The sequence below is a fragment of the Priapulus caudatus genome, unplaced genomic scaffold (assembly GCF_000485595.1).
Source record: "Priapulus caudatus unplaced genomic scaffold, Priapulus_caudatus-5.0.1 Scaffold317, whole genome shotgun sequence".
NCBI classification, from domain to species: Eukaryota; Metazoa; Priapulida; class Priapulimorpha; order Priapulimorphida; family Priapulidae; genus Priapulus; species Priapulus caudatus.
This window is the reverse complement of record NW_014577378.1, coordinates 200,896-215,436: the sequence shown is the minus strand read 5'-3', so window position 1 is coordinate 215,436 and position 14,541 is coordinate 200,896. Positions and strand designations below refer to the sequence as shown.

The following is a 14,541-nucleotide window of genomic DNA, read 5'->3' as shown; positions in this document are numbered from 1 at the left end:
CTGGAGCACCCACCATGTCTTTGCCCCAAACTTCTAACTGTCTGATTTTACCACGGCTCACGAGTCTGAATAACCAGATCCACGCTGTTTTATTTACCCTACGGCCTGTTGTTGAGAACACGACAAGTAGTTATCGAAAACGAAAGAAAATGTAAAAGTTATAATTTTAATTTTATATAATATCATATCATATAATTTATAATATAAAGTCAGTGTCATACAAAACTTATGACATTCTAGATTTATAATAATCATTTAACGATTTACGATGCTTCGGACAACGGGCTTCTGGTCCTACCATAAATAATGAAGACTAGTACAGCTACGATCATGGTTCTACCTATTCCTGATAAACAGGATGTCATATCTTGCTAGAATAGACAGCGTAATCTCACCACGAACAGCTAGAATCTAGACGTGCTAACGTCGGGCGACAAGACTTAGTGACCTGCCCACTGACTCGCTGCACTGGCTTTGGCAAGACCATTGTCTGAAAATACTGGTAGAGGTGTGTGGGATGAAACTAGTTTTTACTGAGTTTTTTTACGACCAGGATGATACGATCAGGCCATGATAATATCAAGAGCTTATTCAGTAGGGTTAGGGTAGGGTTAGGTTGCAGCCAGGTTGGGTTTAATACGCTCTTGATTATACTTCACCAAGCATGCACTCCACTGACCGTGACAACGTGACTGGTGGTGTCAGTGTTTGCAACAATGCAAGCTCATATATTCTCACGTCTACCAGTGTCTCATCAGTAAATTAATATTTAAAAAAATTAAAAAAAACAAGTAAATTATTTAATACGGTAATGTTCACTACTAGTATAGTCAGTAGTGAGAAATGGTTCCCGAATCCGGTTCTCACTCACACACTACTCAACTGGCCGCAGACAGCGAACTTGAACAGCTCAATCACTCCGGCATCACACATCGTATCGATAATCTATCAACACCGAACGACAGTTACCCTATACACGACATTTAGTTCGACTACATATGACAGAGGCACGCCATATGGGACAGACACTCGCGTTCAGACCGAGCAAGGCCACATCGTGATGGCAAGCCGTCGGATCCAAGCATGAAACGACTGTCGATCAAAGAACGAGTATCAGTATGAACAAGAATACTGGTCCGTTTCAAGTACTATACATAATACGCAGGTACATACGCACGCATGGCACGCACACACAACAGAACAGATAATGTGATAATCTTTTTTTGGACTAGGGCTACGAATAGATATACTCTAAATCAATAACCAATGCAGTGTGATGCGCGCACACTCGCTTGGCGGTGGGTATGAGTGCGTCCGTGTCGGCACCAATTGCCCTATCACTATCCTCCCACAACACAGATAAACTAGTATCTATGTAAATCTTTGTACGCATGTTGGCCTGCAAAGTGCTTGCTACACATTACACACTACCTAGCCATGTTCCTTACATTAGCTAGTTGGTCAGCTGGTGATGGAGATTGAAAATGAAACATTTGACCAGGGATTCGGTTTAGGTCGTCTAGCCGGATCTCTTATGAGGAGGGTGTTAGGACTCGAATTAGGGACTGCCGTCAGACCGGAAGCAGTGAACCGGTTATTAGGTGTTGGCTGCCATCCTATTTATTGCCAATCATTTACCCAGCTCTAGTAACCATACCTTTTTCTTAGCGGATTCTCATCTAAATTGCCAATGTATTCGCATGTGCCAATAGCAATTCGTACTTTGACTAGTTCAAACGTAGGACTTATATGTGAAGACAGCGTCTTTCACTTCTGTATGTGTGTGGGTGTGTGTGTTGTCTTTATGCATTAGACTTGCCTTGCGTAAGCCTTACTCTGCAGCTGATAACAGGTAAGCACAGGCATTCGCTGCCCAACAAAGATGGCCAGATTATATCTTATTGTATGTTCTAAGACATCATAATCACACTCATCAAAAATGGTCATTACATCTTCAATCACGCGCCTACTATACCGGCCACTATCTTTCAGATATAAAATATCCGTTCAACTATACAGTCAAACTTTATTAGACAGAGAAGCGACGAAGACGAGACTGCGAAGAGCAGAGCATTAAGATCGTGTTGTAAATATGCGGGTCGTGTGGGCCTGATCAGCTCTCCCGTAAGTCGGCTCTCCAAACCCGCCGCGCCGCAGCGTTGTTTACGTACATTTGAAGTCGGGTACACACGATTTAAGTGCTAATTGTTTGTTATACAGCCTACTCGAGACATTAGAGTGGACGTCTGACTGTGTTGTCGGGAGGAGGCAGTTCATGAAGTGCAGCACAGTCATACATCTGTATGTGCAAAGAAAAACACAACTGCACGTTGTCATTGGCGCGCGGTGAACGGCCGTACATATATGGGTTTAGGCATTTTGTGCATTTGCAAATGATTTGACTATATCTCGGTTACATGAACTCAGTATCAGAATCAGCATGTGTATACAAATAGGTCACATATGTAGTTAGCACTACTTATTGACCTTCAAAAGGCACATTCTCTCGCAAAATGATATAACAAAACTGTAAACACAAACAATAATTCAGTGTGTTACCTTAACGGTGACAAACCGCGTGACATACATTCTGGTTGCACACATAGACCTTCAGATCTATAAAAAGTACACTGCAATCTGCTGGTTACTCGCCAGTTATAATATGAATAATCAAACAATTGAAATTTGTTCTAAATTATCATTTTTAAGTGCTTGAATAAAACACTACCATAAGAACAACTGAAAATTTTATAAGGCATAGTCCTGAAGATATGCCTATCATAATGATGGATAGCGATGATGAATGGCCTATGCAGGAGACTAAGGATACATTATTTACCCAAATTTTATTTTTTGCAATCTTATTTGTTATGCTTATGCAACAATAACATATTATTAAAAACAAGGAACAGCCGGTTAACGATTCAATACTCATGTCAAAATTTTTTACTGTATCTATCTTCGTTGGAATGTTTCTATCAGGCAATCACTATGTCGTCACATTAGTTAATGAGCAAGAGAGCCTCTTCCTACATATCTCTTGGGTCCTACTAGTTAAAGCATCACATGTTAACAAACATTACACTGAGGCAGCCTGCCAGACCCCATCTGATGTAATCAGTAATAAATTATTGGATTTCTCCTGTAACAAATAGGCAGTTTGTCAGGGGTAACACCTTTTTGTCAGTCTTATTACAACGTAAATAATAAATAATTTAGCATAAAGATTGTCAATTTGGCAGTCCACAGCATAACACACAAGAGTGCGCCGCGCACACACACACACAAAATATCCTAATTCTATCTCTCACGGTGCATTGCTGAAATAGCCTTCATTGCGGTTACTATTCTCTGGATCGTGACGTCATTCAAAATGAGCTCGCATAAACCAGAACAGACGAGCCGCATAAACAAGCATAATTTACCATTTTCAGTGAGTACTTACGTTGTTAAGAGCTATTAGTCTCAAATCTACAGACACAGTAGTCATGCTTACAGTGATATAGTTGATTATTTACACGTGTTTATTGCTTTTTTTTGCCATATAAAAAATATAAATTTCAGAGATTGTCTTGCTTGTTGCCGTAATTTTTTCCGGAGTTCGGTTCCGTGAAACACCAGTAATTCTTTGACTCGCCGTCCTTAACAAATTACGGGCAATACGTAACAGGTTGCAGCTCTGCACTCTAGCGCTACTACAGTAGGTGTAAGAATGTGAAAGGGGAACAGTGTTTTTACAACTTTTACGCAATGCCAGTACAATGCAATAGAAACACACGAAGATGCAGTTGCATACCTGCTAATTACTAAAATATGTGCTTTGTACTTTAGTTGCTAAGGTTTTCTTAAAAATTACTAATGTACTCTGGTTCTACTTGCTGCCTATCAAATAGGCTAGCAAAGTGAGACACTACTGGAGATGACAGGGTATTGCAATCAAATGAGTATACAGACATTGAGCGTCCACACATGAACCATTCCTAAGGAACAAAATTAAAATACTGCATTCTGCAGTGCCACCAATTAACCTTAACTGTCCAGTCTTCAGATAAATCAGCCAATTAAATTAAATGCGGTTTTATTACAGAGTAGACTCATACACCTTTCTATAACAGGTCAAGTCCTTTTCAAAGGGATACAGACACCTACAGGTTCTTGGCATGATTTTCAGTTAAATAAATTGATTTCAATATATTCATTAGAAATATTTTTTTAATGTTTCAAAACTCCAAGGCTGGTAATCGTATGCTTACAACGACGTGGCACGCACTACTAACCATCTACTTTCCAAGTGCGCAATCTCAGCTTTGACAGACAGGCTCAGACACCGATGGTCATTTTTTATTTAATTATTTAAGAGAAGATTCAATCTTATAAACACTTTTTAGATTAAAAGTTTATAGCGAGATAAATTTAATCCAAGAAAAACACATCGTTCGTTAAATAGCAGTTAGGGCAAGGCTCGACACTAGCGAGTTGCCCGTGTGGCCCGTGGCCACCAAAACTGATGTCGAGGCCACCAACAATTCCAAAAAAGTTAAAATTTGGTGGCCGATCGCCGGCCACTAAAATTGTACAAAGTGTCTATGTGATAAAAATAATTGTTTTCTTACGTGCTAATTTCATTAAAAGGAGAGCGAGCAATTCGCGCGAGCCCGACGGCACGACTTACGCCACGTGCCAGCATTGCTACCGTGGGCATACAGCGGCGCAGCGTTTATCGCGTCTACTGCGGCTAGCCAACAAGCCACGTTCATTGTATTAGACTGGTATCCGGGCCTCACGCTCTGCTAGACTAATGTACCACGCTCTGCGACGGAACAGGTTCGGCACGCGCAACAGTCTAACAGAGTCAAGAATCTGAGACGTGCGCAGGCCATAGCATATTTGCAAGGGCAGCATTACATGATTACATTGTATCAGCCGAACCAGACAAGCGTGCTTAGACAATTACGCCTGCCTGCAGTGTGTACTGTGCGAGCGGCTGGTGTGAAAATGACACGCGAGCGATAGTCAGTTTTCGAAAAACAATTTCGATAATAACTAAAATGATATGAAATTTCTTCTCTTTTTGACGCTGTAGTTTCGTTAGAAAATGTTAAAATACGGGACACACATGCGTCCGGTAAGGTCGGTACGGGACGCGGGAGCACATGGGCAAAATACTTGGACGTCATTGGTCACCCTTGATTCCTAAGCTAAGCGCTGCACTGTGTCACTGTTTCGGATCCGAAGCGGAAATGCCAGCGTTCGAAAAGTTCGCCGAGGAATAACCTGGAACTATTCTATTGAAGATGATCAGTATTTTAACCGAAGGTGTAATATTGGCTTTGTAAGTTGTATTATGCATTTTCTCTGTTCTCTATATTTACGCAACGAGAACATATTGAACTTAGACATGGCCTCTTTTCTTTTAAATGCCATGCGATACCCAGGCCTATTTGTTGATATAATTATTGTTCTATATCTATCTGTATTAAATCTCCATATATTTATTTTTACAGTTTTCAAAGCCTGCCAGACATTTTAACTATTTCATGAGATTAAATAGTATATGTTTTATTTTAACATGAAAAGCAATTGTGTTGTTGTTTGTATTACAGTTACTTGTTTTAATTATGCATGCGCTGTGACTTTGATCTTCTGAACGTTCTGAACTGGATCGATAGCATGTGCACGTCGCGCTGTTTAGATAAATATATGAGTGAAAAAAGTAGAAAAAATGGTATACAAGAATGTCTGTGGAAAATTTGATCCAGGGAATGGCATAATTCAAATGTATGCCTCAATGATCATCAATTTCAGTGTGTTGCCGCATTGTGTGGGGTCTTGTTTAAAGACTTGGTGCAGTGCATCAGACGGCCCAATTTTAATAATAACTACAATACGAGATTGAAATAACAAGATTTATGGAGATTTTTTCTTTGTTTTTTTCGCGCTGCCACCAGTTTCATTTTCGGGCACCAAAAACTGAAATCATATGATTTGGCTGTGCCCGATCGGGCACTGAAAAAAAATTAGTGGTGTCGAGCTTGAGTTACGGTATACAATTAATTGCACTTTTGTGCATAGCATTTGGTCAGTAACGTGCAAATAAATTGGCAAAGGTGCAACTTCGTCATGGTGGAAGCACGTCGCGCGGTGTGTCATGGCAGTGCCAAAAATAAAGATTTTTAAACTCACTCTTGTTTTATGACAAATGTGAATGCATGATTACAGAAATTTGTAAGTATATACTATTAGTTATGCACTTACTATCATAATATACCCTAAATTCTATGGTGTAGTATTCCTTTTTAAAATTACAATAGAAAAGTTATCATTGGCTTATTTTCTGCAAATCATAAAATGTAATGTATGCTATTGTGTTTCAACTAAGTGATTGAGCACTCTTTGTGGCCCATTAGTACCCTGTACTAAAATCATTGTGACTCTACCTCTACTGAAAATTGAGCAACATCACCAAGACTGCGTTTTCAACCACCAATAATAAATGCGGCAGGTCTACATTGCTCGTGACCAGAGGCACTTGGACAGATTCTATAATAAAATTAATGTAAATAAACACAAGTCGTCTTTACTTCCAAAGTCTCAATATTTATGTATTCCTAATACTAATAATAATATTAATAATACTATAGAGGCCTACCAATGGGTGGCAATGTTAATAATGCACAGTGGCATGATGATGATTAGACCGAATAATTCTGTCCCATATAACCTTTTTTATGTTTTGGTGAAGGTTATTGGGACAGAACGGCGGTTCATCTGAAATTTCGTGAGATCGCATGCAAAAATGCATGCGCCTGCTAATGCGGCCCGCTACGCGCTATTGCGGCCGCGAAAAAACTACCGACGTTCCCTTCTACATGGCTTTACCTTGCTACTGATATGTGTATACATTCACTTCAATCGTTATTCACTTCTTGAAAGATTGTTTTTCATGCCCCGCTTCATTTCACTTTAGTAAATTACATTCACCATTTACAAACAATCAGACCAATCAGAGCAAGTCTATCAGCCCTCCTGCAGCGCCACAGATACAAGCGAGAACCAGGCTATTGTAAGACTCGCTGTGATTGGTCTGATTGTTTGTAAATGGCGAATGTAATTTACTAAAGTGAAAAGAAGCGGGGCCTGAAAAACAATCTTTTAAGAAGTGAATAACGATTGAAGTGAATGTATACACATATGAGTAGCAAGGTAAAGCCATGTAGAAGGGAACGGTAGGGTTTTTTCCGCGCCAATAGCGGCGTACGGGCCGCATTAGCAGCGCATGCATTTTGCATGCGATCTCACGAAATTTCAATGAACCCCGTTCTGTCCCAATAACCCTCACCAAAACATAAAAAAGGTTATATGGGACAGAATTATTTGGTCTAGATGATGATGCAATGAAATTGTGTTGCAGAAGAGCATTTGAACGAAATTTACAAGGTCATTAAATTACTAGTTATAAGCGAAAGTAAAATAGTAGATAAACATTAAAACATTGGTAGTAAATAATCATTTATAATTATAATTGAAACGGTCCAATGGCCTGTGCAGTGTGCTGGTGTGAACGTTCCATGAAACTGCGCACAATTTTAACGATTTTTTCCCCCGATATGAGTCTAGACTAGAGTAGAGAGTCCCATTTGTTCCAGGTAGAGCGTAAGGCTCCCTCTCTTATAACAGTTCAACATAGTTACAGACACAATGTTAACCGTCATTGTTATCAACGATAATGTAATAGGTCTACTACTACTAATACTATTACTAGTACTAGTACTACTACTAACCTAACTAGCCAACAAATCCGGAATGGTAGGTCACCATAATAAACACGACGTATAAATTCGTGCAGTAAAAAAGGCGATTACAGAATAACTCTATTGCATCGAAACTTCTAAGCACGAGATACCCCGTCTAATAATATTTAGAATAATTGTACGAAAAGTATATTTAATTGTTAATACCTTAATTTGGAGAAAACACTTGTTTTTGATCAGCATAATCTACCAACAGCCACTTTACTCCACGATGTGGTAGACTGTACCAGAGCAAAGATGCGCGCCGCTTTCACAGCTTTCCGCCACCAGCGACCTCTATAATATCACATGCGCTTCAGAGCCCTGGCGGTAAAATTCAAATATCAAAACATTAAAAATCTTTGGTGCCAGATTCATGAATCAGGATGTTTTTATCTGTTCAATCGCTCGAAAACAAGCAAGTTCGTGCAATAAAGCACAAAGGTGATCAGTGTAAGTCACATTAACGACTCGAGGTTAAGGAAAATTAATAAGTATTACATGACCTTAGCCGAGTTGTCTCCACTGACCGATCTAAAGTTATAATCCTGCTCAGACTCTGTCAGTGTCGCAGATGGGGTCGTTGTCGTATCAGTTACTACATTATACATATGATATATGTAGTATGTACCCGAGGTAGTTTTAGGTTGTTTAGCATTATGTTTATATTTTTATATAAAGTATGTTTATATTTTTATATAAGGTATGTTTAGGGTTGGGGCTAGGGTTAGGGTTAGCCACAAGTTCCCATCTCGCTTAACACTACGTGGCGAGAGCCGTGTAACTAGTCGGAGAGCCTGGTCGGTTTAGGGTTAGGGTTAACCTATATATACTAGTTTGGTGGCCCTTCGTTGGACTTTTTCCGTGACCATGATCATGCTCAATGTCTCTGTTTCTGTTTCTGAACGCTCAATGTCTTTACTAAAGTAGGGAGACCAGGCCTGGATGTAGTACTCTAGGTGTGGACGTATAAATGTTTTGTATAGGTTCAAGAAAGCTTTTTACCAATAACTAATAATAATAATATTATTAACTCTTCTGTAGCAGCTGATGAAAAAGGAACTGGGGCATCACAGAAGAAATTCACTGGGAATGATGCCAATAACAGTGTCAGTAACACATACACAAGTCTACACAAGAGAAAGTCCCCATTCGCCAATAAAAATAGCACAGAAAACAAGCGTGATGGCACACGTGCTTGCAAACTGGTAAGAACAAATTTAAATCAGTAATTTAGATGCGTATAAGTATCAATGTCTTCGGCTTTCCAAGAAAATTTGAATAAAATGCCCTCCACATCTCCATTATCATAGTCTATATGTTGGTACAAATTATTGTTACATCTTACAATTGCAATCGTAATAGAAGATCGAATGCATTCATTGTGGATCATAATGTAGGTAAAGCGAAGTGAAAGCTGCAGACCGTTTACGAGCAGTGGACAGCAGCCTCTCAGCACTAAACATGCCGCTGCCAGACCCCACGAAGACGGGGGCATAACGATGAGAGAGAGACTAGAGACGTGGAGAAAGATGAAGGAGAACCGTGCCACAGAACCAAAACCACAACAGAAACCAAAGGTGTGGAACAGTGTGATGAATGCATCTGCTACAGGCCAAGAACATAGACCACTGACCGCAAAGGTAGGAAAGCCGGTCACAAGACATCAGTCTGTGTCAAGACCTGTTGGGAAACCTACCCGTAACATGATGGCCACTGCTAAGCCAACTAGGGAAGCTCCAATGGCTGTGATGTTGACAAAGGGCAGTCCAAGTGTGAAAAACACTAGGAAGAGCTTCAGCTCACACTTTCATGACAAAGTAATGAACCCACAACAGGAAGCCAAGATATGGAACAGCACAACGAATTCGGTGTCAGCATCAGTCGAAGAACCCAAGCCGGTGAAGCCAATGACCACGAAGATGGGAAAGCCAGTTGTAAGAAAATCGTCCATGACAAAACCGGTGGCGAAACACACTACTAACATGGCCACTAAGAAGTCAACCAACGTAGCTACAGTGTTGGCAAAACGCAGCCCAAATCTTAAAAATATTAGGAAGAGTATCAGCTCACAGTTTCGTCGCTCAACAGTGGCACTACCAACTGCTACAACTTCTCGCAATTCTGCGATTGCACGGTCGCCAAGGTCTCAGCTCATCAAGAAGAAGGTACCCGGATCAGACAAGCCACAAAGAGCATCATTAAATAATGCAGCAAATGGCTCAGCCAATAACAGCACCGTCTCTCGGGTCACACCAAGTAGGCAGCATATCCTTACAACCCCAAAAGCGCCCTCTAGTGGAACAGAGATGACCTCGCAGAAGCGGCGGCGTCGAACCAATTCCTTCACACTGGAACTTGACGAGAGCAACAGCCGGGACCTGCCCGTGGCAACCCCGCCGATAAAGCAGAAACGCCGCACGGTCCACTTCTCCAGCAAGCTGTCAGGCAGCGCTGAGGGCCACTTCAAACCAGTGAAGACACCCGGCAGGTCGTCCATCCCACTACCTTCTCCTGCACCGAAGGAATGTAGGAGAAGGCCCAGTTTGCTTACTCCTACAAAGGTCTCGCCCCGCAGGCGATCTGTTGCGACTATGCAGAGACGATCGCCTCGAAAATCCATCTCAACACCGCTGCAGGGCAGGAAGGTAGAAAAGGAAAACATCAAGCAAAAGCTCAACACATGGTTGGAATCGAGAAGCAAGACTCCCACCCGGTATTGTGAAATTCTATTTGTCATAATTGATACATATAATGAAAATAATTTGTTAATTCTCACGTGATACTAAATCCAACTTCTCTCCAAGGGTGGGTTTTGTCATATCTGCAATCAGTTAGGCATAGAGCTATCATAATTGATAGTTATGGTCAATTCGTCTCATTTCTAAGATCCAATTAATTTTTTTTTTTTTTTTAAATTGGTGATGTTAACAGTTGAAATTAGAAGTTTGAACTGCATGTTTCAGCTATCGGCACATGATGTGTTTTGGCTGCCATCCCCACAACAAAGCTCTGCCACAGGAGAAACGTAATTTGAAGTCTCGCGTGAGTATGCCTACTCTTGCACGTCCAGCAAAGCCGAAACCAGTTGGACAGTTCCTCGAGGAGACTTTAGCGAGCATGGGTGATGCTATCGTGAAAAGACAAGACTTGGTTTTCGAGGAACTAAGTGGACTTCTGCAGGTAAGCTGATGAACAAATTGTGACTAATTCCCAAAACCTAACTACTAAGAGCATCTCGATTCATCAACCGAAGTAATGGGGTTAGAAACCTGTTTGTGATATTTCTACAATGACATGATTCAGTAAACAACTAGCAAGCTGAAAGCTGTGTATAGTCAAGTGATATTGCTACTTGTGTGATTAGTCACTTGTGTGTGATCCAACGCCCAGAGTGTAAAGTTGGTAATAGCAGTTATACAGGTTAGGGTTACAATAGCGTTAAGGTTGTGAATTATGGTTAGGGGTAGGGCCAGGGTTAATAATTATGGTTAGTAGTGGGTCAGGATTTGGAATTAAGGACCTGTATTATGAATTAGGGATTTTGTTAGGGTTAGGATTTTGAGACTTCTGTTATGAATTAGGGTTAAGAATAGGGTTAGGAACGGGAATTAGGGTTTTAGTCGTGGTTCTGTTCGATTCTAGTCTCTTAGTTCGTACTCCACTCAATCCTAGTGTTATCACGAGTGTGTGTGTCACTAGTGTCACTCTCTGTTATGTCTAAAGGAATGCAATCAGCTCGTTGACGAGGGCTGTCCGACGGAGAGCATCACTGAGTGGCTCGATGAAATCGCCGAGCAGATGCCTCTCGCTAAGCACACGGCGAAGTACTGGGTCGTGCAGAGCCGCCTGGTGGAGCGCACTGGAGACACCGCCGCCGTGCTCGAAGTGTTTAACCGCGCCATCGCCCGCCATGCCGCGAAACCGGCTGAGGAGCTTGCGATGGCCATGCAGCAGTTCCTGGAGCGACTGCAGAAGAAGTCGCAGCCAGTCGAGACGGCGGCGCCATCTGGTGGCCACGAAACGAATCTTTTTACAGATTCAGGCAATGAAATTTACGGAGATACGCCAAATGGGTCCGATGTGTCGCACGGGACTTCTGCATCCAGCAAGCGCAAGTACCGACGGCGCTGGACAGAGGGCGCTCCTAGTCTGTCCCTTGCAACAAATGATGGTAAAGTTGTTGTCTCATCGGGGAACAGAGGCAGGCAGGCGCTGCAGGAATGTAACATGTTTGAGTCAACTGTTGTCAAGTACAGCATCTCGACGAACACGCCGATATTCCGCAAGGTCAAGTCGGCACTTGACCTTGACCTGCCAACACCTTCGGCGATTGTCACTCCCGTGCGAAGGTCAACGCGGTGGGAGTTGAGTGGCGCCAGCCTTCCCAGCATGCTTGCTGATCACGACAAGTGCGTGCGTAACCTGGAGGAACTGACAGAGGATGACAAGGAGAACTTAGTCTACAAACCAAATGACGCACTGCAGATATCATATTGAAGCCGTGCAGACGTTCATTTAGATTTTTTTATTTAGGGTTGTCCAGTGTTCAGTGATCCAATGAGTCTATCTGTGGTCTATTATGTGAAAAAGCTCTTATACTTTTAATGGGAACATACATGAACTGAGGAGAAACTTTGTAAATGCAATTGGAACATGAAATATTGCAGCTGGTAGTTGTGTTACTAGTAATCTGTTAACTGCTATAAAAACGTTATGGTCTTATTCTGGAAATAGGTCAAGGAATATAGACATAATGTTCATTGGACCTGCTCATTTTTACAACTGCCTTCTGCTATAATAATACCAGGAGTAGATAATAGAAGACTCTATTATTATCTATTATCTACTATTATCTACTATTATCTACTATATTATCTACTATTATCTACTCCTGATAATACATAGCAAGTGTGAAGTAGGTGCACTACATTACATATACATGTTGGTTGTGGTGAAGTATATTATCGCAAGCGAATATGTTAGTTTTATTAGTTTCTTATGCAGCAATTACCACCTATTTATGAATGGTCAACACTTCAGTAGTTTTTCTTATTGCATATGGTGTAATAACTATAATTGCAGGTTGTCATGACATTATCTGGAGTGAATGAAAACAAGCATGAAATGAGAAACAACAAAACATGTTCATTCACTCCTGATATTATCTTGATATTATAGACAATGATTTTATATAACAAGCAGTTTTAATGGAAATGTATAATTATGAAGCTCTTAATGGCATGAAAAAAACATGGTACGTTAATTATAGGGATGATGCTGATAGTGATATATGCAGGAGTGAATACCTATTTCATTTAATTTTATTCACTTCTGATAAGATATATGCTAACGATGCCCATTTAAAATACTTATATCGGCCAATTTGCTAATTCTACTTGAAAATGCTGGTGAGATTTACGAGGTTCATGTACAATAAATATTTTGTAGTCACCGAAATAAACAGGAAGATAAATTTTAACTTTAATTTCTCAAATTGTATTTTATAGACAAATTCCATATATTTAGGCCATAGAATGAAGAAAGGTATACAATAAAAATGATACCAGAGAATATACCACATATTTACTTTAATATACATGTATTTATATACAAATACATCCACCCACAGACCACCCAAAAATAATCCCCTACTATACTTGACAAATATTACACTAAATTCAAGGATGCGGAAATTAAAACGGATAACAACAAATAATATATATATATATATATATATCAGAAGTAGATAAATAGGGTAGATTAATATATAATAGGAAGATTAAAAGTTCCCTATTATCTACTTCTGAGATATATATATATATATCACTAAGGAAAAAATAAATCAATGGTATAGACTACAATTAGATACAAAAAAGCCATTGGTAAAAAAGTACATTTTAAAATTGTTAAAAATACAACTTTACCAACAGCAGATAGGTGAATAATGAATTTGTGTGCATGCGTGCGTGCATGTGTGCGCGCGTGCGTGTGCACGAGTGCGTGTGTGCGCGCGTGCGATACGCACGCGCTCACTCTCGTACAAATTCTAACCCCATATATGTACCGATTCACACACACACACATGCGCGCGCACACACAACACACACATACATAGGCCTACACCACGCACGCACGCATGCACGCGCGCACACACGCGCGCATACACGCACACACACGCGCACACACGCGCGCACGCACGCACGCACGCGCGCACACACGCACGCGCGCGCACACACGCATGCACGCGCGCACACACGCATGCACGCGCGCACACACGCACTCGTGCACACGCACGCGCGCACACATAGTGTTGAAATGATTATGATATCAATGGTACCTTTGTACTCATATGTTTGTACTACTGAACTCACTCTATTGAAGTGCTTTACTTGCATAGCTTGTAGAATGCGCTCAACACCTCATCTATCATGAAGAAGACGGCCTTTAGTACATTATTGTGTTTTTAAATTACATGTAATAGAGATTTATTATTAATAATTAGTATAATATATATATATATATATATGTATATTTATATATATAATATCAAGAGCGGATAATACCGGATGTATTATTAGCTCTTGATAATATATATATATTACAGGCCCGTAGCCAGGGGGGGTTCGGGGGGTTCGAACGAAATCATGAATTTGTGTTAATTGTTTTAATTGTGTTAATTGTGTTAAAATTGTGTTAAAATTGTGTTAATTGTGTTAACCCCCCCCCAAGCAACATTTTTTGTTTGTTT

The 14,541-nt window shown here is 40.6% G+C and overlaps 2 protein-coding genes across 7 annotated transcripts in view; one reads left to right on the top strand and one right to left on the bottom strand.

Moving 5' to 3' along the window:
• The window catches only part of LOC106808951 (influenza virus NS1A-binding protein-like), a 76,855-nt gene extending 68,806 nt beyond the window's left edge, over positions 1-8,049 (bottom strand). For all 3 annotated transcript variants that reach the window (XM_014811879.1, XM_014811880.1, XM_014811883.1), the window contains exon 1: positions 7,959-8,049. The gene's annotated coding sequence lies outside the window, so the exon portion shown is untranslated. The remainder of the gene's footprint in view (positions 1-7,958) is intronic.
• A 65-nt stretch (positions 8,050-8,114) lies between these two features.
• On the top strand, positions 8,115-13,272 carry LOC106808948 (cytoskeleton-associated protein 2-like). Of its 4 annotated transcripts, none has more exons than XM_014811875.1 (5): positions 8,115-8,234; positions 8,838-8,998; positions 9,191-10,506; positions 10,757-10,973; positions 11,517-13,272. In XM_014811875.1, the coding sequence occupies exons 1-5, from the start codon at positions 8,177-8,179 to the stop codon at positions 12,288-12,290; spliced, it is 2,526 nt and encodes an 841-aa protein (XP_014667361.1). In that variant the 5' UTR covers positions 8,115-8,176; the 3' UTR covers positions 12,291-13,272. The 4 variants fall into 4 exon arrangements, with proteins under 4 accessions (XP_014667361.1, XP_014667360.1, XP_014667359.1 ...); XM_014811874.1 differs by having other exon boundaries at positions 8,835-8,998; XM_014811873.1 differs by having other exon boundaries at positions 8,115-8,243.
• Positions 13,273-14,541: the final 1,269 nt, after the last annotated feature.

Excerpts from the sequence above, each read along its gene's own strand:
- LOC106808948 (XM_014811872.1), top strand. The coding sequence starts at position 8,177 with ATGTTTTTATCTGTTCAATCGCTCGAAAACAAGCAAGTTCGTGCAATA. Across the intron at positions 8,244-8,834 it reads AAAGCACAAAGGTGATCAGT|CAGCTGATGAAAAAGGAACT; the intron begins GTAAGTCACATT and ends ACTCTTCTGTAG. Across the intron at positions 10,974-11,516 it reads AACTAAGTGGACTTCTGCAG|GAATGCAATCAGCTCGTTGA; the intron begins GTAAGCTGATGA and ends TTATGTCTAAAG.